This window comes from Somniosus microcephalus, chromosome 19 (assembly GCF_052327205.1).
Source record: "Somniosus microcephalus isolate GS21.2 chromosome 19, FLI_Smic_1.0, whole genome shotgun sequence".
NCBI classification, from domain to species: domain Eukaryota; kingdom Metazoa; phylum Chordata; class Chondrichthyes; order Squaliformes; family Somniosidae; genus Somniosus; species Somniosus microcephalus.
In genome coordinates, this window is record NC_141005.1 from 75,198,207 (window position 1) to 75,222,700 (window position 24,494).

General features: G+C 51.9%; 1 protein-coding gene across 1 annotated transcript in view; it reads right to left on the minus strand.

The window, feature by feature from the left end:
* ddx51 (DEAD (Asp-Glu-Ala-Asp) box polypeptide 51) overlaps window positions 1-24,494 on the minus strand; it is an 88,070-nt gene that overhangs the window by 38,484 nt on the left and 25,092 nt on the right. Inside the window, exons 7-14 of the mRNA XM_085962056.1 lie at window positions 22,432-22,538; window positions 19,362-19,470; window positions 18,831-18,976; window positions 14,165-14,378; window positions 13,148-13,263; window positions 12,932-13,048; window positions 9,355-9,456; window positions 6,427-6,490 (exon numbers count right to left, since the gene is read on the minus strand). Coding sequence (XP_085818182.1) covers window positions 6,427-6,490; window positions 9,355-9,456; window positions 12,932-13,048; window positions 13,148-13,263; window positions 14,165-14,378; window positions 18,831-18,976; window positions 19,362-19,470; window positions 22,432-22,538 — 975 coding nt within the window. The remainder of the gene's footprint in view (window positions 1-6,426; window positions 6,491-9,354; window positions 9,457-12,931; window positions 13,049-13,147; window positions 13,264-14,164; window positions 14,379-18,830; window positions 18,977-19,361; window positions 19,471-22,431; window positions 22,539-24,494) is intronic.

Sequence of the window (24,494 nt, forward strand, 5' to 3'; positions counted from 1 at the left end):
ACTGACCACATATATGAGGGAAGTAGATAGCATTCAAAGGAGTCCGAAAAATGAAATGTTTGTGGTTGGGAATCGCTGACAGAATTCAGTTAGAGTAAATACATGATGAAGTATACATGGATACAAAAGGGACGAGGTCCGCACCAGTGCGAAAGGGAAACCCGTTTACCCAGCATTTCCCTTAAAACCTCATACTGTAATCCCAGCTATCACTTGCTGGCCTAGAAATTGGGTATAGCCCCGCTTGAGGCGTTAGAACTGGCACTGCGCAAAGTTTATAGCCAGACGAAACTTATCGCCGCCTGGCGCGATATTGGGTTGCATCGCCCCCAAAGGGGATTGAGGCGCTAATTCAGCCGTTGCACGGTGCTCCGAAGGCGCAAAAGTTCAGGCGCTACTCAATATCGATGCGGACGGGCGCAGCGGTGATCTCAATTACGGGAAACCACGAGACTTCCAGGCGCTGGCCGGCTCTTAAAGGGGTGAGTCAGTCAGCCTGAGCTTCAACACCTAACGCCCTGTAGGCCTCAGAATCGGCGCTCACCCTTCTCTGGCGTTAGAAACTTGTTGAGCATGGAGAAGGTTAGACAGAGAGCAGAGCGCTTCAGCACTGAGGCTCTGGACCACTTGGTGGCTGCAGTTGAGCGCCGTCGAGAGGTCCTGTATCCAGACAATGGCAAGAGGCCGAATCAGAAGGCTTACCGACGATCTTGGAGGGAGGTTGCTGTGAGGGTCAACTCCAGCAGCATGGCTACCAGGACCCCTGTTCAGTGCAGGAAGAAATTCAACGACCTCACACAGATCGTTAGGGTGAGTGATGGTTTACCAAACTTCTGATTCCCTCCATCTGCAGCTGACTTCGGGCACCCTGTTGCAATGATGCCCCAATGGCCATCTGCCTGCAAGCACCCATGGCCCTTTCTGGCCACACACATGGACAGATGTCTCAAGGCCTCATGTAAGGGCTCTTGCACCATGGGGGGCATGCGATGATCTCTCAAGGCATCATGTTGCAGAACTTCCCCTTCTTTCCCCTGCAGTCCAAGCTGGCGATGATCCGGAAGGAGCAGCGTCGAACTGGCGGCGGTCCTCCACAAGTGGTCACTCTCACAGATCTGGAGGAGAGTGTGCACCAGATTCTTGGAGGACGTCTGTCTGGTCCTGTGACCACTGCATCTGCCGACCCCATTTCCGACAGCGAGGGTAAGACTCTCACCTTTCTCACCTGTTGCCTTCCACTTGGTCCCCCCGCCAGCATGCATCCTCAGTGTGCAGCCATGTGAGAGCCTTGCCGCAATCTGGCATGCCTTTCCGCAAACCTGTCCTTTTGCTAAAGCCACTCTTCCACTTCCCTACTTTCAGATGAATCAGCACCAACTCGGGCTCAACGCACTGAAGCTGCCAGTGCCAGTGCCACCGGAGGCGAGGAACAGGAGGACTCCGGACCAGCTGTTGCAGAATCCGGGGGGCGGACACATCTACAGACTGGGGATAGTAGTCCCCTGGAGGGGAGGGGGGGGCTCTGAGGATGAACCAGTTGCCGGACCAAGCCGCATGCAGCAACGCAAGGGGGATAGGCAAGTTCGGCCGCCGTCTCCCCGGAGGGCAAGGCAGGTAGTCATGACTGCTGCACAGAGTGCAGATGAGGTGCGTCGCCTGGTTGAAATGAGCAAACAGGCCCGGGTCAGACACACGGAGCTGATGGCTGCAGTGGAGAAGGTGCCTGAGTCAATAGATTCATTGGCTAAGAGTATGTTGGACTTCGGGGCAACAATGGAGAGGACTCTCCAGGTCTTCGGGGAAACAATGGACAGGTCTATCCAGGGCTTCAGGGCAACAATGGACAGGACTATCCAGGGCTTCGGCCCAACAATGGAGAGGACTGTCCACGGCTTTGAGTCGGCTATGGAAAGGACTGTTCAGGGCTTCGGACAATCCCTGGAAAGGTCTGTCCAGGGCTTGTCCGAGGCAGTGGAGCGGTCGGCACCTGCCTTGTCCGAAGCAATGGGAAGAACTGTCCAGGGCTTCTCCGAAGCACTGGCACCTGGCACACAGGTCCTCACTGTTGCCACGCAGTCACTTGCTGGGCTCCTCCACTCCCAGATTGAGGCAACGCGATCTCACTGCAGCCACCCTCTCTGCATCAGTTAGGATCACCCCAGACCCTTCCAGTCCCATACAAGGCCAGGAATCAGTGGAGCATGCGATTGTGGCAGATGAGCCGAGCCGCTCCCCTCAGATAGCCAGTGTGTCGTCCGACTATGGTGCAGGTGTCCTCTCTCGGCAGGAGACCATTGCACGTCAGCACTGGTATGTCTGCAGTGCAGCTGCCACCACCTGCAGGGCACACTGCTTCCAGCCATGGTCACATCAAGCATCCTGCGTCCGCACCCTCCAAGTCCAGAGGTCGGCCAGGCCGTCCCTCAGGGGCTTCTGCGCTTCCACACAGTGAGCAGGCGTCCCCCAGCCTTGAGCCCGCCACTGGGGTCCAATTACGTAGGAGCAGCAGGGAGGGAAGGGGCCGGGCGCGAAAGAGAAGTCGTTCTCCCTCAAGGGGCCAGTTGTAGAGGGAGGTGCTGAGACGTTTCTTTGTCCAAATTCAAGGACACCCTCACCTGTTGTTATATTTGCAGAAGGTTTGTTGAGTTTTGCAGCTTTGCCGAAGAGTTCACAGTTATTTAGTAACTTATGGTTTCTGTTGACATTACGTTGTTTTGCTGTAATGAAAGACTTTTGTGCCAATAAACAGAAGTTTCAATGTGGCATGGTGCACGTGACTACTTTCAGTGATGCTGGCATTCAGAGGCCGTCAAACATCCAAAGTGCGCATGAGTTAAGACTCTCATCATTCCGCCACAGGGGTCTCGACACGAGTCCAGATGAGCCTGACGTATGGCCCTTCCACCTTCAGCAGCCCTTCCATCTTCCTCCTCCTCCTGCTCTTCCTCCTCCTCCTGCTCTTCCTCCTCCTCCACCTGCTCATCCTCCTCCTCCGCCTGCTCTTCCTCCTCCTCCTCCGCCTGCTCTTCCTCCTCCTCCTCCGCCTGCTCTTCCTCCTCCTCCGCCTGCTCTTCCTCCTCCTCCTCCGCCTGCTCTTCCTCCTCCTCCTCCGCCTGCTCTTCCTCCTCCTCCTCCGCCTGCTCTTCCTCCTCCTCCTCCGCCTGCTCTTCCTCCTCCTCCTCCGCCTGCTCTTCCTCCTCCTCCGCCTGCTCTTCCTCCTCCTCCGCCTGCTCTTCCTCCCCCTCCGCCTGCTCTTCCTCCTCCTCCGCCTGCTCTTCCTCCTCCTCCGCCTGCTCTTCCTCCTCCTCCGCCTGCTCTGCTGGTCGTTGAGGGACAGCTGGAATTGGCTGGGTGCGTCGATTCGCCAAGTTGTGGAGCATGCAGCAGACGACGACGATGTGTCCCACTTGCTGCGGCGAGTACTGGAGGGATCCCCCCAAATGTTCCAGACATTGGAAAGGCTTTTTGAGAAGACCAATAGTGTGCTGTTTACTGTGCCTAGTCGCCTGATGGCCGCTGATCAGCTCTTCTGCTGGGGTGTCGGTCACACGGAGTGTTGTCATCAGCCATGGCCAGAGAGGATAGCCCTTGTCCCCAGTAAGCCAGCCTCATCTTCGAGCCAGCCCCTCAAAAAGGTGACAAACTGAGGTCAACCGCAGGGTAAAGGCATCGTGGCTGCACCCTGGGAAATGCGCGGTGACTGCCATGATGATTTGGCGGTGGTCACAGACCAGCTGCATGTTGAGGGAGTGGAGCCCCTTGCAGTTGCGGAAGTCCTAAGGATGATGGCATAGCGCCCTCAAAGCCACGTGTGTGCTGTCAGTCGCCCCCTGCACCATGGGGAAGTCCGCAATAGAAGCGATACCCTGCGCGCTCCGCCTGCTTGTGCAGGGTCAGAGGCAAGGTCATGAATTGACGCCTTCGCCTATAAAGGGCATCTGTAACTTGCCGGATGCAACAGTGGACTGCAACCTGAGCGACAGTCGCAATGTCCCCAATGGCTGACTGAAAGGATCCGTTGGCATAAAAATTGAGGCCATCAGTCAGTTTAGCGATCACGGACAGTGAGGTTCTGCACCGTTCACGCGGCTGCAGATCCTGACCAAGCAGGTGGCACAGATCAGTAACAATGTCCCTCCGGAATCGGAGCCTTACCAAACACTGCTCCTCCGACATGTCAAGGCTTGTCACCTGCTGCCTAAAGACCCTCGCAGCATCCCGTCGGTTTGGCCGACCTCCATTGCCCCTCCTCCTTCTGGCCAATCCCGGCCCTGTCTCCCGCCGTCTCTCTGCCCCTTCACAGTGTTGGGCGATGAGGCCGTCGCCCTACAAAGAAGCTCCCATTCCGATGCAAGTTGGTCAAAAGGCTTTTAGGTGTAGTGCTGCAAGTGCTTCGGTTTGAAGGTCCCAAGTACTGTAAAGCTCAATTCCCAAAACTCCGCTCCACAGTAGCTCGCCAACTCTATCCAGCAGCGATCGCAATGAGCAGGCCAAGTGGCTGAGGATTCTGCACTAGAGCTGTCCCCTTTAAATAGCGCCCCCCCTACTCCGAGAAGGGCCTGCTAGCCCTCCCTCGAACCGTCACTAATAGCGCTAGGCGTTAAGGCTCCGGGCGCCACCCAATATGTGCTCAGGCGCTCCTAGAAGGCGTTGCACACTGAAATGACGTCATGATCTGCTTGCGCTCGCGGGCGCGCGCAAACACTTAGCGCAGGCGTTAAATGTATAGTCAATATCTGAGTTGTCGCTATCTTCATAGCGTCCGCCCCAATTCTAGGTCTCTTTAGGCGCTCAGCGCCGGCGCTACCAACCGAATTTCTAGGCCGCTGTCTCTCACACCTCCCTGCAATAGCTTTCCTTAAAATACGACTCAGTCTCGATTATTCAGCACAGATTTTACCTGCAGGTTATTTGACAGCATAAGTAAACAGAGCAGAAAGCAAGGATGTGGATTTATTTCAGGACTTGATTACTCTATTAATAGTAAGTAAAATCGCACCTAAATCTCTCTCCAGCGTGACCTGTGCCTATCCCTGCCTGAGCTGGTGGTAGGGTTGCCAAGCCTTCTGATTGTCCAGGAGTGCCCAGGAATGCTGGTTTAATCTCCCGGGCACTGCTGCGAGCAACCCAGGAGTTTAATGTAAACTTTTCACTTCGGGCGTTTGCGGATCACTCGCGGCTGTGGACTTTCTTCACCTGCTCGCATGTGGCCTCCCGGGCTGGTTCTCCAGCAATCGAGCAACTAGACATAGACTAAACAAGCACCTCCAGTCTGACCGTGCTCAAGCAATCAAGCTCAGAGATGGGGAGGGGAGAGACGGAGCACAAGTTGCTGAACTGGAAAGGTGAGGATCCAGGGGAAAGAGAGTCAGTCTCAGAGTCATCTCAAAATGTCCGGGGGTGAATCAGCAAGAATTGAGCCCCCTGGGTGAGGTACTGGAGAGCGCCCTGGGACAAAACAGGGAAGCATATTAGGAGCTGCCTGATTCAAGTGAATTCAGACAAGTGTCCTCTCCCTCAGGGTTGTTCTGTTGTTTATTCTCACTGACCCTGGAGGACGTGGAGTTAGAATCGGCAGAGATAGATACTCCCTCAGGAATTAGGGGATGTGGAGGGAGGAGAGTGAGTTGGGATTGAAGCAATCCGGTCCAGCCATGGCCAACAAGAAGGCAATTTAAGTACAGGCTGAAAGAAACCGCGAGCAAAGACACTCGACTACAGGGGAGCCAACTTTTACAAGGTAAAAATAACATTTGCAAACTGGACAAATGTCACGTGATCAAATGCTTTGTGATCAGTCATCACGTGACGTGACATTTGATCACTTATCAAACCTCCAGGCATATGTCCAATCAGAGCTGGCAATTCTCACTGATCCACCCCCCGGACATTCGGAGATGACTCTGAAGCTGACTCTTTTCCCCCTGGATCCTCACCTTTCCAGATCAGCAACTTGTGCTCCGCCTCTCCCCATCCCATCTCTGGTCTGCTCCCAGTTCTTTGGTGACGCCACTTTGACCTAACTTAAAGAGTTTTCTGTCTGGCCTCCGTGCAGCATTCTTTCCCCAGAGTGAGCACAGGTATTGGCAGCTCACTGTGTGGGCTGGGGTGTCACACACAGACTTATGTTCTACAACACTCCATCTGGGCACTGCTCCTCAACCCTCTCCTCACCGCCCAGCCCAGCCCCCCAAATGCAAATATTTTAAAGACTCACCTGAATGAATAAGTCCAGCGCTGCCTTTGTACAATTACACTCCCTTGTCCAGCACTGAATTTTCCAGTTACTACTCATAGAGAACAAGTAACCTAGTGGCTATAACTAGCTATAGCTGTAAGAGGCTGGTGAAAGGATTAAAGGTTCATCAGTGACAACTTCAATAAAATAGGAAGCACAGGCAGCGAGCGTGGCTCCTAGTAACTCACCTGCACTTTTAGGAGGAGTGTGAAAGCCAGCCCAGCTTTCCCAGCTCGAGCAGTTCTACCGACTCTGAAAAACACAAGTCAGTGCAGGAACTTACAGCGAGCACAGGACAAAATATGAACACAGGAAACAGACCGCAGACTTAGCAGCATCTGAAGAGAAAGGAACAGGCTGAGACTGTCCAAAACTCAAACTGGGTCGATCCGTCCAGTGTCCTGACGAACCCCTTTACCCCGCAATTAATATATCCAAAGGCAATGGCATTCAAAGTAAAGGCTGCCTGCAGGAAGCCCTCAAAACAACGTGTGGCTCAATTATCCGGCAGCCCAGAGGTGCAGTATCAACAACATCCTAGAGAACGCTAAACTGTGGTCACCCGGTCTGCCCGAAACACTGCCTTCAGCTCCAGATTGCTTGTGATAGAAAGAACGCCGCAACAGGAGGAACTGAGAAGATAACACGTTGCTCAAATTTAAAGCTGGTTTAGCTCAGCACCGACATTCTTAAAGGCCCCCCTGCGCGCGCGCGCGCACACAATTTTCTCCCCTTTTCCTCCTGAAAGCGCTAACTCTTGCTGTGGTTCAGTTCCACGGTTAATTTAATGTGATGAATTAATCACGTAACATTAAAAAGTAGGCTGGCTTCAGTGCTATTTACCCACGTAGCCATTCATTGTCCTCAACACTCACAGCTATCAGGCTATTAGCCTGCGGGCGTTACACGGTTGAGCCCGATTCTGCTGGCAGCCAATATCCATACCCACCCACTTTCCTGCAGGGGGGGGTCACTGAACAGTGATCAGGAGTGCAGCCTTTGCCGATTCGTTTTCCTCCTCCCTAGCAATTGCAGTTTCCCCCAAGGTTGTAACTTTAGATTACTGCACATTTCTCTGAAATCAGCAGCAACGATTCAGTCATACAATGCAATATATCGCACTGCACGAACGCCAAACAGACAGTAAAACCGGGGCATCCAGTTGCAGGGATTGGCACTGACAGGAACTGCGCTTCTTCCATCAGAAGCCACTTTGGACTGATTGTTAACAGAGAGCTGCAAGCAGTACTGAGTGTATCACTAGTGGGGGGCTTGCTAAACATAGGATGCTTCATAGTGCTTCTATGTTAGAGAGGGAGCCAGAAATCGGGTCAGGGGGCGTCTACATGACAACTTTCTGACACCGTCACACCGATTTTTATGACCTGGAAACCCAGGAATTGGGAGCTACAAATATTTCCAAATGTGGACATGATGCACATCAGTCCCCCAATGTTCTACTGTCCTCCAGCCTTACAACCCTGCTCCTCCGAACCTTCAGCTGCCTGGGTCTCACTCTCCAGGATTCCCTCACTAAACCCCTCCACTTCCCTTCTGTAAGACCACCTCTTCACCCAGCTTATCACCACCCCACCTAACCCCTCCTTCTTTGGCTTGGTGTCCCTTTTCCTCAAGCCCCTGAAGCACCTTGGGAGTTGGGACGTCTTTCGAGATAAATACAAGTTGTTTTTATGTAAGAGAAATTCTGCATTAACGGGAAAATCTGCTCCATAATAAGTGTTAAATCCTTGATTTGTGACCTGAAGGGCCAACAGCTTCAGGTAGAGTCAGATTTACACACGCGTGATGCATCAGCTGGAGAGTCTGGACAGCAGCCTCTCGCTCTACCTGTTACGTGTCTAATACGCTGCTTTCATGGGTGCCACCTTTCGCTTAACACTTGGTGCCACAGATGCATCTTGTCCCGAGCTTTATTTCTCTTCTCTCTTAGGCAGTCCCTTGGAACGGAGGATGACTTGCTTCCACACTAAAAGTAAGTTCTCAGGTGACTGATGAGTCCAATGTGGGACCTACAGTCTCTGTCACAGGTGGGGCAGACTGTGGTTGAAGGGGCAGGTGGGTGGGGTGCTTGGGTTGACATGCGCTCCTTCCGCTGTTTGAGCTTGCTCCTGGCGAAGAGGCGCGAGGTGTTCGCCGCCTTCCCGGATGCTTGTCTTCCACTTTGTGCGGTCTTGGGCCAGGGATTCCCAGATGTCAGTGGGGATGTTGCACTTTTTCAAGGAGGATTTGAGGGTGACCTTGAAGCGTTTCCTCTGCCCACCTGGGGCTCTCTTGCTGTGCCGGAGCTCCGAGTAGAGCGCTTGTTTTGAGAGTCTTGTATCGGGCATGCGGACATACTATACTAGGCTTTGGATAGACATTGGCGAATAATACTTGACACAGAGGGAAAATATCAACCAAAGGTGCTCCTCTACACCTCCCCGTGGTCAGTTGAAGAATGAACCATTCACGACTTGCCTTCACAATGCTGCGTGACCGGAGTGTACTTGGAAGCTTGAAGGAGGTTCAGAGGCCAAAAAAAATTCAAATTTACACACCAACATGTACCCAAAATTAAAAATAAAATACCGACTTTCAATTAACACCACACGTTCGAGAAGCTCAGTAAAGCAGGCCCCAGGAGGGTGTCCTTGAAGCGTTTCCTCTGTCCACCTGGGGCTCTCTTGCCGTGTCGGAGCTCCGAGTAGAGCGCTTGCTTTGGGAGTCTCGTATCGGGCATGCGATGTAGCCCGTCCATCGGAGCTGATCGAGCGTGGTCAAAGCTTCGATGCTGGGGATGGTGACCTGAGCGAGAACACGGACGTTGGTGCGCCTATCCTGCCAATGCTTTATTAATAACCGACTGGGGAAAATGCACTTCAGACAGTCGGCTTCAGTGTTGCGTGGTGCCCTTAATACATCTCCTCGGATTAATCCCACTGCTAGTGACAGATCTGTACCCAACTGTTTGTTACAGCTCACTGGGCTCTCCCCAGGTACAGACTGGAAGGACAGAATGTGTAATTTCAGTACTGGGTGTTTTTCATAGTCGGAGTGGAAACAGAGTGAAGCTGGCAGGGAGGGGCGAGGGGTTTCAGGCTGGGACCGCTGCTTACCTGTGGATGTATGTCCTGATGAACTGTGGGGCGTCATAATTAACCACACACGTGACACCTTGAACATCAATTCCTCTGGCAGTTGCATCAGTGCTGATCAGTCTGTGGGGAAAATGTGACACATGCTCAAAGGGAATAATTAGTCATTTTAGTGACCAGACGCAGAATCCCAGTAAACAAAAATCACACAATGAGTATTTGCACATCAGCATTGGAGATAAACAGATAAACCCAGCCTCAACCTCTCTGTCCTTGCAAAGTCCCACTCCATTGCCAACCTCCCATTCATCTCCAAAGTCCTTAAACTTCCCAGATCCGTGCCCACCTCTGCGGCTACTTCATGTTGGAATCTCTTCAATCCGCCCTGCCACATCTCTGAAACAGCCCTAATCAGTCAGAAATGGCATTCATAGTGACTGTGGTGCACTATCCCTCCGCATCCTCTCTGCAGCCTTTGCTATGGTCGCCCACACCATTCTCCAATGTCTCTCTTCCATTGTCCAGCTCAGTGAGACTGTCCTCACTTAGTTCCACTCTCACCTATCAAATCATAGGCAGAGCATCTGCAACAATGCCTTCTTTTCCCACCCCCACACTGTCACCTTGGGAGGGGGTCCAAGGATCTATCCTTGGTCCCCTCATCATGTGGTGATGTCATCCACAGAAATGGGGCCAGTTTCTACATGTATGCAAATGACACTGGGCTCTACCTCTCCACTGCCTCTGTGCTGTCAGACTGTTTGTCCAACATCCAGTCTTGGATGAACTGCAGTTTCATCTAGTTAAACATTGGGAAGACTGAAGGCATTGTCATTGATCCCCACCACAAACGCTCTACTCTTGCCACTGACTTTAGTCCCTTGCTGCTGTCTCAGGCCTGATTGTTCGCAATCTCGGCGTCCTATTCAACCCAAGCTGAGCTTCTGACTCTGTTTTCACCCCCGTTCCATCACAAAGACCGCCTACTTCCACATCCGTAATCTTGCCCGTCTCCGGCCCTGCCTCATCACATCTGCTGGTGAAACCCTCACTGATGCTGTTGTCAGTTCCAGACTCAACTATTCCAACGCTCCTAGCCAGAGTCCCATCTTTCACCCTCCATAAACATCAACTCATCCAAAACTCTGCTGTCCGTATCCTAACTCGCACCAAGTTCCATTCACCTAACACCTCTGCGCTCACTGACCTACATTGGCTCCCGGACTCTTAAGTGACTTAAATCTAAAATTCTCATCCTCGTGTTTAAATCCTTTCATGGCCGACCTCTCGGACACACGAAGGCCGACCTCTCGGACACATGAAGGCCGACCTCTCCTCTCGGACACACGAAGGCCGACCTCTCCTCTCGGACACCCGCGCACACAGAAAGAGGAGCAGGCCAATTAGCCCCTCAAGCCTGTTCCGCCATTCAGTGAGATCATGGGTGATCTGCGACCTAACTCCATATACCCATAACCCTTAATACCTTTGGTTAACAGAAATCTATCAATCCCAGATTTAAAATTAACAATTGACCCAGCATCAACTGGCGCTTGCGGAAGAGAGTTCCAAACTTCTACCACCCTTCGTGTGGAGAAGTGTTTCCTAATTTCACTCCTGGCCTTAATTTTTAGACTATGTCCCCTAGTTCTAGATTCCCCAACCAGCAGAAATAGTTTCTCTCCAACTATCCCTTAACCATCTAAATTCCAGGGAATACAACACTAGTTTGTGTAATCTCTCCTCGTAATTTAACCCTTGGAGTCCGGGTATCATTCTGGTAAACCTACGCTGCACTCCCTCCAAGGCCAATATAACCTTCCTAAGGTGAGGTGCCCAGAACTGCTCACAGTGCTCCAGGTGTGGTCTAACCAGGGTTTTGTACAGCTGCAGCATAACTTCTACCCCCTTGTATTCCAGTCCTCGAGATATAAAGGCCAGCATTCCATTAGCCGTTTTGATTATTTTCTGTACCTGTCCATGACATGTTAATGATCTATGTACCTGGACCCCCCCCCCCAGAGTCTCTCTGGACCTCCACTGTTTCTAGTTTTTCACCATTTAGAAAGTACTCTGATCTATCCTTTTTAGGCCCAAAGTGGATGACCTCACACTTGCCTATATTGAAATCCATTTGCCAGTTTTGCCCATTCACTCAATCTATCAATATCTCTTTGTAATTTTATGCTTCCATCTACACTGCTTACAATGCCACGTACCTTTGGGTCATCAAACTTGGATATGTGGCTCTCCATCTCGTCATCTAAGTCATTAATAAATACAGTGAATAGTTGAGGCCCCAACACAGATTCCTGTGGGACGCCACTAGTCACATCCTGCTAATTAAGAGTACCTGCCCATTATTCCTACTTTCTGTCTCCTGCCGCTCAATCTCCTAACCAGGTCAATGATTTGCACTCAATCCTACGAGCTTCAACTTTAGCCAACAGTCTCTTATGAGGGACTTTGTTGAATGCTTTCTGGAAGTCCATATAAATAACATCCATAGACATTCCCCTGTCCATTACTTTAGTCACCTCTTCAAAAAATTCAATCAGGTTTGTCAGGCATGACCTACCTTTTACAAATCCATACTGGCTCTCTCTGATCAGCTGAAAATTTTCAAGGTGTTCAGTCACCCCATCCTTAATTATAGACTCGAGTAATTTCTTGGCCATAATTCCCCGGTTTCCCAGTTTCACCTTTCTTACGCAAACCCACACAGGCACCGGCGCGCAAACCCACACAGGCACTGGCGCGCAAACCCACACAGGGCACTGGCGCGCAAACCCACACAGGGCACTGGCGCGCAAACCCACACAGGGCACTGGCGCGCAAACCCACACAGGGCACTGGCGCGCAAACCCACACAGGGCACTGGCGCGCAAACCCACACAGGGCACTGGCGCGCAAACCCACACAGGGCACTGGCGCGCAAACCCACACAGGGCACTGGCGCGCAAACCCACACAGGGCACTGGCGCGCAAACCCACACAGGGCACTGGCGCGCAAACCCACACAGGCACTGGCGCGCAAACCCACACAGGGCACTGGCGCGCAAACCCACACAGGGCACTGGCGCGCAAACCCACACAGGGCACTGGCGCGCAAACCCACACAGGCACTGGCGCGCAAACCCACACAGGGCACTGGCGCGCAAACCCACACAGGCACTGGCGCGCAAACCCACACAGGCACTGGCGCGCAAACCCACACAGGGCACTGGCGCGCAAACCCACACAGGGCACTGGCGCGCAAACCCACACAGGGCACTGGCGCGCAAACCCACACAGGGCACTGGCGCGCAAACCCACACAGGGCACTGGCGCGCAAACCCACACAGGGCACTGGCGCGCAAACCCACACAGGGCACTGGCGCGCAAACCCACACAGGGCACTGGCGCGCAAACCCACACAGGCACTGGCGCGCAAACCCACACAGGGCACTGGCGCGCAAACCCACACAGGGCACTGGCGCGCAAACCCACACAGGCACTGGCGCGCAAACCCACACAGGGCACTGGCGCGCAAACCCACACAGGCACTGGCGCGCAAACCCACACAGGCACTGGCGCGCAAACCCACACAGGCACTTACATTTGGAGTTTTCCTTGTTCAAATTCTTTCAGTGTTTTTTGTCTTTCACGGGGGGAAAGTCTGGAAGAAAATTCTGCCACTTGTATACCACCAAAGGCACGGAGTAACAGATACATCCTGCAACACACGGGAAACAGCTCACTGTCACACTGCTCATCCGTTAAACTTGAAGCAGAACAAATAATGCACAATGGAACAATAGCACAGACTGGTTACCTGTGAGATGCATCCCTGGAGTTAGTGAAACACAGGATACGACTGAACTTCATTCTCAAGAGAAAGTAGAGGATTATCAGAGGCTTCTTGTTGAGGTGGCACGGGACATAGAACTCCTGCACGGACAGAAAAATACCTCATTTTCTTTTGGGAAGATTCAAAATTTGATATCTTGTAACACGTGAATACAAACCGGTTTGAAATACCTGCTCCAGAGCAGCCTAGGCCCATTACTGAGTCTATCATAGTTGTGGCAGGGAGGGAAGGAAGGAAAGTGGCTTCAGGTTAAAGATCACCTGCATTCGTTAAGTAACCCAAACAAGCCCATAAAGGGAAGCCTAAGAAACTATTACCAGGTAGCCCACCACCAGGGGATCATCACCACAACACGGTTTGCCAAAGCGTTGCTCAACTATATCTCCGTAGCCACATCTCCTCCTGGATGGCATGTAACATTGATATCTACAAAGGAAATGAGAACAAACATGGACCCCTGACAGGGAAGAGCTGGAGGAAAGAGAGAAAAAGGGCCCACCGCGGTTCAGTCAGTAGCACTCTCGTATCTAGGAGTTAGAAGGTCGTGGGTTCAAGTCCCAGTCCAGAGACTTGAACACATTATTCAGGTTGACACTTCACTACTGAGAGAGTGCTGCACAGTCGGAGGTGCCGTCTTTCATTAAACCGAGGCTCTGTCTGCCCTCTCAGGTGGATGTAAAAGGCCCGTTTCGAAGAAGAGTAGAGGAGTTATCCCCGGTGTTTCGGCCAATATTCATCCCTCAACTAACATCACTAAAACAGATTATCTGATCATCATCACATTGCTGTTTGTGGGATCTTGCTGTGCTCAAATTGGGTGCCGCGTTTCCCACATTACAACAGTGACTACACTTCAAAAAGCACTTCATTGGCTGTAAAGCGCTTTGGGCCGCCCTGAGGTCGTGAAAGGCGCTATAGAAATGCAAGTCTTTCTTTCTATGGCAAGAAAGAGGAAATGAGTCTGAGTCTGACAGCACGCACCGTCAGCCCCTCGGGCAAGGTGTACTTGTTTTCAACGGTTCCCGCTGGTTGTTGGTGCTGACTCTGGGTCACGTGTGGCTCCTGCTGCAGCAATGTGTAATTGGAGGTGAAGAGCTGCGGCTGGTGCAGCGCCAACTGCTGCAGCTTCTCGGAATCCTGGGTGAGGGTGGCAGAGAACAGCAGTTTCTGTAGGGGCATCTGCAGGCGGGAGTGGCTGTGGAACAAAGCTCAAGGTTACGGACTGTGAATATAGATACAGTGCTATAGATACGGAGTTAATAGACAACAATTAGACGATAGGTGTACAAGTCAGCAAATCCTCCTGTAAAAGTGAGCTGGTAACACTGCAGAGCACGAGCCGAGTGTAGCTACACTACTGCATAGCGAGCTGGCTTCATGACAGAAAGCAGAGAGTAGGGGTAAAGGGTAGCTATTCACAGTGGCAGAAGGTGGGAAGTGGTGTTCCACAAGGATCAGTGCTGGGGCCACTGTTGTTCACAATTTATATTAACGATTTGGACTTTGGAATCAAAAACACAAATTCTAAATTTGCAGATGATACCAAATTGGGGGGATAGTCAATACTGAGGAGGACTGCAACAAATTACAGGAAGACATTAATAAACTTGCAGAATGGGCATATAATTAGCAAATGAAGTTCAACACAGATAAATGTGGGGTTGAGGGGCAAAGGGATCTCAGAGTACAGATACACAAATCACTAAAAGTAATGACACAGGTTAGCAAGGCCATAAAAAAAAACAAGCACTAGGGTTTATTTCTAGAGGGATAGAATTGAAAAGTAGTGAAGTTATACTAAACTTGTATCGAACCTTGGTTAGACCACACTTGGAGTGCTGCGTACAATTCTGGTCGCCATATTATAAAAAGGATAGAGAGGCACTGGAGAGGGTGCACAGTACATTTACAAGGATGATACCAGAAATGCGAGGGTATACATATCAGGAAAAGATGAACAGGCTGGGTCTCTTTTTGCTTGAAAAAAGGCTGAGGGGTGACCTAATAGAGGTCTTTGAAATTATGAAAGGTTTTGATAGAGTGGATACATAGAGAATGTTTCCACTTGTGGGGAAGAGTAACACTAGAGGCCATCAATATAAAATAGTCACCAAGAAATCAAACAGGGAATTCAGAAGAAACTTCTTTACCCAGAGAGTGGTGAGAATGTGGAACTCGCTACCACAGGGAGTGGTTGAAGCGAACAGTATAGATGCATTTAAGGGGAGGCTGGACAAACATATGAGGGAGAAGGGAATAGAGGGGTATGCTGATAGATTTAGATGAGGAAAGACGGGAGGAGGCTCGAGTGGAGCATAAACACCGGCAATGATTCCAGAACTTAGGGATTCAAGTTACACGGAGACTCAGGGAGTGGAATTTGCTTGCACTGCAGTGAAGAAGTTTGAGTGTGGACATGATCCAGGTCTTTAAAACACTTAGAGGTAGGGATAACCTAGCTGTAGATAGTCAACCTTGGTCTGTTAGGGCAGAACTACAGGATGAGTACAAAACCAACAAGCTTCAAGCAAGGTGTGAAATATTTTTTAAACTCTTCCCCTCCCCTCCCTCTGAGCTATGAATATCAGAAAGACACTCAGCAATGGCTGAGCGGGTTAGTCCAAAGATGTGCGGGTTAGGTTGATTGGCTATGATAAATTGACCCTTAGTGTTAGGGGGATTAAAATATGTGGGGTTACGGAGATAGGGTGGGATATGTGTTGGTGTAGGGGTTACGGGGATCGGGTGGGATATGTGTCGGTGCAGGCTCGATGGGCCGAAATGGCCTCTATCTGCACTGTGGGGTTTCTGTGATTCTGTGAATGGCAGTTCATGCCATGTCAATTTACTCATTCAAAAGCAGCTGGATAAATACTTGGTTAGAATCATTTCAGCCCATCGTGTCCGCGCTGGCCAACAAAGAGCTATCCAGCCTAATCCCACTTCCCAGCTCTTGGCCCGTAGCCCTGCAGGTTAGAGCATCCCAAGTGCACATCCAAGTACTTTTTAAATGTGGTTAGGGTTCCTGCCTCTACCACCCTTTCAGGCAGTGAGTTCCAGACCCCCACAACCCTCTGGGTGAAGAAATTTCCCCTCAAATCCCCTCTAAACCTTCCACCAATTACTTGAAATCTGTGACCCCTGGTTTTTGACCCCTCTGCTAAGGGAAACAGGTCCTTTCTATCCACTTTATCTATGCCCCTCATAATTTTATACACCTCAATAAGGTCTCCCCTCAGCCTCCTCTGTTCCAAGGAAAACAGACCCAGCCTATCCAGTCTTTCCTCATAGCTCAGATTCTCTACTCCCGGCAACATCCTTGTAAATCTCCTCTGTACCCTCTCTAGTGCAATCACATCTTTCCTGTAATGTGGTGACCAGAACTGTACGCAGTACTCTAGCTGAGGCCTAACTAGTGTTTTATACAGTTGAAGTATAACCTCCCTGCTCTTGTATTAGGATTGAAAGATGATTAAATAATCCAGGGAACATGTTGAGGCTAGGATAGAGGCATGAGTCAATCAGGGCGGGAGGCTAGTTAGATATTTCCTGGTTGCAGGAAGGGAGAAACTTTGTAGAATTATCTTCCCTCAATGTAAGTAAATTGGAGAGCCCATGATAGGCTAGGTCACACAGGGTCTTTGGAAGGAACAGATGGGCCGAATAGCCTTCAATCCTTCCGTTTACATTTTATTTTGGCCTCTACAATCAAGTGGCAGGTGACAATTTTACTTCATCCCACTGGAATATTTCTAAAAAAAAAAGCACACTTTCAAAATAAAAAGTAATTTGCTCCCAATGCCTCCATCCATCCGCCGCCCTCCCACCCCGCCCATCCCCACCGAATGCTGGGATAGGGAAGGGGCTCTTTGCTCAAGCCCATGATCTTGCTTCTGTCTGCACAGGTGTTATAACTGCACTGGCAGGAGGAGGCCATTCAGCCCATCAAGCCTGTTAGCCCTTCAATTAGATCATGGCTGATCTGTACTGTAACTCCATTTACCTGCCTTTGCTTCATATCCCTTGATGCCCTTACCTAACAAAACTCTAGCGATCTCAGTCGTGAAAGCTCCAATTTGTCCCAGCATCCACAGCCTTTTAGCGGAGAGAGTTCCAGATTTCCACCACCTGTGTGTGAAGATGGGTTTCCTGATTTCCCCCCTGAATGGCCTCATTGTGCCTCGTCCGACTGCTCCTCCAACCTCACTAAAGTGACTCCACTTCACCCTGAACCTCCTGCAGAAGCCAGGGGAGATCGATCTGTGCTGTGTGTGTGTTCCCTCATGTGGCAAATTTCTGCCACCGGACATTAACCATGCTCCGGTGTTCGGCAAACCACTTTTTCCTGTTTGTATTTGCGGCCCCAGCTCCATCCCCATCCCCTACCCCGACTCCACCCCCTGCCCCGGCTCCACCCCCTGCCCCTGCCCCGGCTCCACCCCCTGCCCCGACCCCGGCTCCACCCCCTGCCCCGACCCCGGCTCCACCCCCAGCCCCGGCTCCGGCTCCACCCCCTGCCCCGACCCCGGCTCCACCCCCAGCCCCGACTCCACCCCCTGCCCCGACTCCGGCTCCACCCCCAGCCCCGGCTCCGGCTCCAGCCCCTGCCCCGGCCCCGGCTCCACCCCCTGCCCCGACCCCGGCTCCACCCCCTGCCCCGACTCCGGCTCCACCCCCAGCCCCGGCTCCACCCCCTGCCCCTGCCCCGGCTCCACCCCCTGCCCCGGCTCCACCCCCTGCCCCGGCTCCACCCCCTGCCCCGGCTCCACCCCCTGCCCCGGCTCCACCCCCTGCCCCTGCCCCACCCCCTGCCCCGGCTCCACCCCCTGCCCCAGCCCCGGCTCCGGCTCCACCCCCTGCCCCGACCCCGGCTCCAGCCCCTGCCCCGACTCCGGCTCCACCCCCAGCCCCGACTCCGGCTCCACCCCCTGCCCCGGCTCCACCCCCTGCCCCGACCCCGGCTCCACCCCCTGCCCCGACCCCGGCTCCACACCCTGCCCCGACCCCGGCTCCACCCCCAGCCCCGACTCCGGCTCCACCACCTGCCCCGATTCCGGCTCCACCCCCTGCCCCTGCTCCGGCTCCACCCCCTGCCCCGACCCCAGCTCCACCCCCTGCCCCGACCCCAGCTCCACCCCCTGCCCCGACCCCGGCTCCACCCCCTGCCCCGACCCCGGCTCCACCCCCAGCCCCGACTCCGGCTCCACCCCCTGCCCCGATTCCGGCTCCACCCCCTGCCCCTGCTCCGGCTCCACCCCCTGCCCCGGCTCCACCCCCTGCCCTGGCTCCACCCCCTGCCCCGGCTCCACCCCCTGCCCCGGCCCCGGCTCCACCCCCTGCCCCGACTCCGGCTCCACCCCCTGCCCCGACTCCGGCTCCACCCCCTGCCCCGACTCCGGCTCCACCCCCTGCCCCGACCCCGGCTCCACCCCCTGCCCCGACCCCGGCTCCACCCCCTGCCCCGGCTCCACCCCCTGCCCCGGCCCCGGCTCCACCCCCTGCCCCGACCCCGGCTCCACCCCCTGCCCCGACTCCGGCTCCACCCCCAGCCCCGACTCCGGCTCCACCCCCTGCCCCGATTCCGGCTCCACCCCCTGCCCCGACTCCGGCTCCACCCCCAGCCCCGACTCCACCCCCTGCCCCTCACCTTGCAGCCGTGCAGGCTCCTGGCTCTGTCCTCTGGAACAAAATGTCTGCAGCTGAATGTTGTTCCACTCGGTACACGGCCTTCACCACCCGTTTCAGCCAGTCCTGGTGCATACTGTCAATCATTCGATCCGCTTCATCGATTACCTGCAACACAGCCGTATAACAGGTTACCAAGCTCACCTTGCCTGTGACCTTTGACACACCTGTGCTTTGTAACAAGCGGCAGGGGAAAGTTCTGCATCATTCCCCAGGACAGGAACAAGCCTTGTTGCTATCCAGTGACAAGTACATATCGGGACATCAGGCGAGGACCTTGACTGGGATGCCTCCAAAGTCAAATATCCCGCCAACACTCGCCTCCTTGGCTCGCATGAAGAATGGTCACTTGGGCGAGGTACTGGAGAGCGGCCAGCACTTGTGAACCAATCGGCAGCATTAGTCAACGGCTTCAGGAGAGGAGGAGGCAGAAAGCTGCAGTTATTGAGAGAGAACTATCCGTCGCCTTTTGACAAGCTGGTTGAAGCCTTACCAGGTATCGGAGATGGTGCAGGCTGAATCCATCCGTTTTGGCAATGTGGTCAACCAGACGTCCTGGAGTTGCAACCATGATGTCTGCCAGGCTGCGGTATCCCGTAATGCTGCGGTAATGAAAACAGGAAAACTGACTTATAATCACAGGCAGTGAGGAGTCTCAGCTTCTCAATCTCAGCACTGCAACTCCAATCAGGCATTAGTGCACATGTCAGAAAACAGGGGGCGGCCACAGGTATTTCAAACCCAAGAGCATTACTTGAAAAGTCAGTTAACTGATAACTAGTGAAGCAACAGGGCAGGTTGGGGTTCTAGTTTTTTTATGTCCCTGTTCAGGTTAATGTTACCAGCCTGGCTCCTCCAGCTCTTCACTGGAGAGCATCTCCTGTAATGGCTTCTCTTTCTGCACTGCAGCATTACTTCCAGAGTCTTGCAAGGATCTATCCTTGCCCCCTCGTCTTCCTCATCTATATGCTGCCTCTTGGCGACATCATCCATGGACATGGGGCCAGTTTCCACATGTACAATGCTGCCACTTAGCTCTACCTCTTCATTACATCTCGCAACCTCTCCACTGCCTCTGTGCTGTCAGACTGTTTGTCCAACAGTCAGTCTTGGATGAGCTGCAATTTCCTCCAACTAATCATTGGGAAGACCAAAGCCATTGTCTTTGGTCCATGTCACAGACTCTCTATCTATATCCTTGCCAACTACTGCATTCCCTTCCCCGATCTCTGTCTCAGGCTGAGTTATTCAACCGAGCTGAGCGTCCAAAACTCTGCTGCCATGTCCTATCCCAAGACCCATTCATCCTGTCCTTGCTAACCTACATTGGCTCCCAATCAACCCCAGCACCTCAAATATAAAATTCTCATCCTTCATCGTGTCACCGCTCCCCATCTCGGTAACCTTCTCCACTACGACAATCCTCAGAGAACTCTACGTTCCTCCAACTCGGGCCTTGTGCATCCCCCCCTCTTTGTCCCACCACTGGCGGCCATGCCATCAGCCACCTAGGCCCCACGCTCCGGGTTTCCCTCCATAAACCCCTCCTTCTCCACCTCCCTCTCCTCTTTGAGACCCTCCTTAAAACCCACCTCTTTGACCACGTGTTTGGTCATCACCGTAATATCTCCTCCTTTGGCTTAGCGCCCATTTTATTTCTACCTTGCACCTCTATGAAGCGTCTTGGGGGGCTTTTCTGTTTGAGGTGCAAATTAAATGCAAGTTGTTCCACTTTACTCACTCCATCGCCACATTCTGCCGTGGGAGCTGCTCATTGTCAAAAAATGCAGCAACTGTGCAAGTGTGTCTGCCAAACTGATAATTTCTGTTTAGGGTGATGACTGGACGTGAGTATTGTTATTAAAAGCTGTCATGAACGGTGAAAATTACAGCATATTTCTACTAACTGATGTCAGAAGCTCAAATATACCCAGTGACATGAATCAGTCATTCATGAAAGACTTATGAAATAAGATTGAGCGGCCTACGGGTGGCGCTGTCCAGGGAGAGTATAAATACTCGGGCATGGGCCCAGCTGGCGCAGGACCTTCTTAACAGGAACTAGTGAAGGACACAACTAGACCGCCATGTTGTAGAACAGTTGATTAAAGCTTTGTTTAACGCTTAGACCAAGTGCCTGGTAGTTTTCTTATGTCACCCAGCTTTTTCCCCAAAAGGTGAATGGAGTCTGGTGTGTTAACATACGCAAACAGTGAACTGTGACCGTGGTTCCGGTTTGATTTAAAGGTTCAAACAATTCCAAACTTTCAATGTGCTGTATATTTTTTTACTCTGAATCCATCTTTCATATCAATTTAATTTTCCCAACCACTGATTTTAATCCTAAGTGTCAGCTTGGCTCAGTGGTAACTCTCTCACTGGAATGCTGTGGGTTCAAGTTACATTCAGAACTTGAGCACATAATCTAGGCCGATTCTCCAGTGTAGTTCTGATGGAGCGCTGCATTTGTGGGGGTGAAATCCTTTGAGGCATTAAACCGTGGTCCCATCTGCCTGTTCTGGTGAATGTGAAAGGTCTCGAGGCACTATTCGAAGGTCTTCTGGTAACCATTCCTCCCTCAGCCAACACCACCAAAAACTGATCATCACACCGCTGTTTATGGGACCTCGCTGTGCGCAAAATGGCTGCTGTGTTGACCTACATAACTGCACTTCAAAATGATTCATTGTATGTGAAGTGCTCGAGACTTTGCTGAAGGGGAGGTGAAGTGCTCTGTAAAAGCAACTCCGTTCGTTTCTCTCTCTTTGTTAAAGTATTTACTGTAATGGTTATGATTTTGCTCCTGTCTTATAGGCGAGCCCCCCCGGCACTGATACTTTCCTTGGTTTCAAAGATGCTGAGTGAGCTATGTTAAAGTGGCAGGTGCCCCTCGCCCCCACATTACCCCACACTGATGCCCTGACCATGCCAGTGGGTGGGGCTGGGGGCAGCTAATGCCAATCCCACTCTGACACCACCTCGTGCACAGCTTCAGAGCAGCACTGGGTAAGGCGGTGGTCACCCTTAGCCATGAATGGTGAGTGGGATGAAGGGACCAATGAGGATGAAACAGAGAAGGAGGGAAGCTCACCGTCCAAAGAACAAGGGTCTCACGCTACATTTAAATCTCTCTACACTGTTGGAGAATCGCCTTCCTCACTCGCATTCGCCTTTCACACACAGTTACCATGCAGCAGTCGGACTTGACCCGAGGAGGCACAACCCCGATCTCGAGCTAGAAGAGGGAAGGTGAATGACTTAAGATTTAACTACTTCACAATCAGACTGCCGGGGGAGACAGCTGAAGCTAATAGTGGCGACGAAGAGGGAGCTTAGGTTTCAGGCTGAAGAATGATTGAGGGGCGTTAGAGACAGACCATTGCATGGCGTTCTCTTTTAACTTTGGAACCAACCAGATGTAGTGAAATGGTCTTTTGTGATCCTGTACGTTCCAATGACATGGATCAGTTGCTCTGCTCCAGTTATACAACAATTCTAAAATCCTACCAATAAATCAGTCTGTGCAATTTTTAAAAAATCACAAAAAAGTTAGAATTACTTACGTCTGCTCAACAAGAGAGGTCTGCTCCACAGCAAATGGTTTCTGTCCAGCAATGATCACTACTCTCAGACCCATGCCTTCAACATACCTATTGAAAATTTTAAAGACCTGAGGAAAATAATAATCATTTAAATAAAGGGTACTGGGTTATTTGAGCCTTTCAAATCAATCGGTCAATATCGAGGGATGGTTTATTAGCCACAGTTTTAGATACCAGTCTGTTCCTACAGTTTCAGCACACACGGGACGTGAGCTGCAAGTTAGGACGGGTTCAGCTCACGTCCTTGGAAGTTGGAATAAACGGGTCTTTTTCCGAGTGGCAGGCAGTGACTAGTGGGGTACCACAGGGATCGGTCCTTGGACCCCAGCTATTCACAATATATATTAATGATCTAGACAAGGGAACTAGATGTAATATCTCCAAATTTGCAGACGACACAAAGCTGGGTGGGCGTGTGTGCTGTGAGGAGGATGCCGAGAAACTCCAGGATGATTTAGGCAGGTTGGGTGATTGGGCAGAAGCATGGCAGATGCAATATAACGTGGATAAATGTGAGGTTATCCACTCTGGTAGCAAAAACAGGAAGGCAGATTATCTGAATGGCAATAGATTGGGAGAAGGGGAAGTGCAACGAGACCTGGGTGTCCTTGTGCACCAGTCGCTGAAGGTAAGCATGCAGGTGCAGCAGGTGGTTAAGAAGGCAAATGGTATGTTGGCCTTCGTAGCGAGAGGGTTTGAGTACAGGAACAAGGATGTCTTGCTGCAGTTGTACAGGGCCTTGGTGAGACCACATCTTGAGTATTGTGTGCAGTTTTGGTCGCCTTATCTGAGGAAGGATGTTCTTGCCATGGAAGGAGTTCAGCGAAGATTCACCAGGCTGATACCTGGGATGGCAGGAATGACGTATGAGGAGAGATTGGATCGATTGGGCTTGTACTCGCTGGAGTTTAGAAGAATGAGAGGGGATCTCATCGAAACTTATAAAATTCTGTCAGGTCTGGACAGACTAGATGCAGGGAGGATGTTCCAGATGGTCGGGGAGTCCAGAACCAGGGGTCACAGTCTAAGGATAAGGGGTAGGCCATTTAGGACAGAAATGAGGAGGAATTTCTTCACCCAGAGAGTGGTGAACCTGTGGAATTCTCTACCACAGAAGGCAGTGGAGGCCAATTCATTAAATATATTCAAGGAGGAGTTGGATATATTTCTCAAGACTAAAGGGATCAAGGAATACGGGGAGAAAGCAGGGACGGGGTACTGAATTTGGATGATCAGCCATGATCGCATTGAATGGCGGAGCAGGCTCGAGGGGCCGAATGGCCTACTCCTGCTCGTATCTTCTATGTTTCTATGAGGGATGGTTTATTAGCCACAGTTTCAGATACTGATCTGTTCCTACAGTTTCAGCACACACGGGACGTGAGCTGCAAGTTAGGACGGGTTCAGCTCGGGATGAGGCAGGCCCCATGTCGAGGAGTCTGAGCCCACTGGTGGCGACTTCTCCTTTCTATGTTCGCTTGTGGCAAACACAAAATGGTCCACCGACACTGCTGGAACAAACGGCTGACAGCTCGAGCTGCTCACACCATCAGCACAAACACACTTCCCACCTTGGGAGTGCTGCTGGACCGGTAACAGCTTGGCAAAAGCACAGGCATGCTTTCCAACCTGGAAAAGGCGGCGAGTGGCTAAAAGGTGCACGTTTGTGCCGGGGTCGCTTCATGCAGAAAGCTCCTGATGTTTGGGTTCACAGAGCGGATCAACGTAAAACATAATAAGAACATAAGAAATAGGAGCAGGAGTCGGCCATTTGGCCCTTGAGATCATGGCTGATCTTCTACCTCAACTCCACCTTCCTGCACTATCCCCGTATCCCTTGATTCCATCTATCGATCTCTGTCTTGAATATACTCAATGACTGAGCCTCCACAGCCCTCTGGGGTAGAGAATTCCAAAGATTCACAACCCTCTGAGTGAAGAAATTTCTCCTCATCTCAGTCCTAAATGGCTGGCCCCCTACTCTGAGACTGTGACCCCCTAGTTCTAAACTCCACAACCAGGGG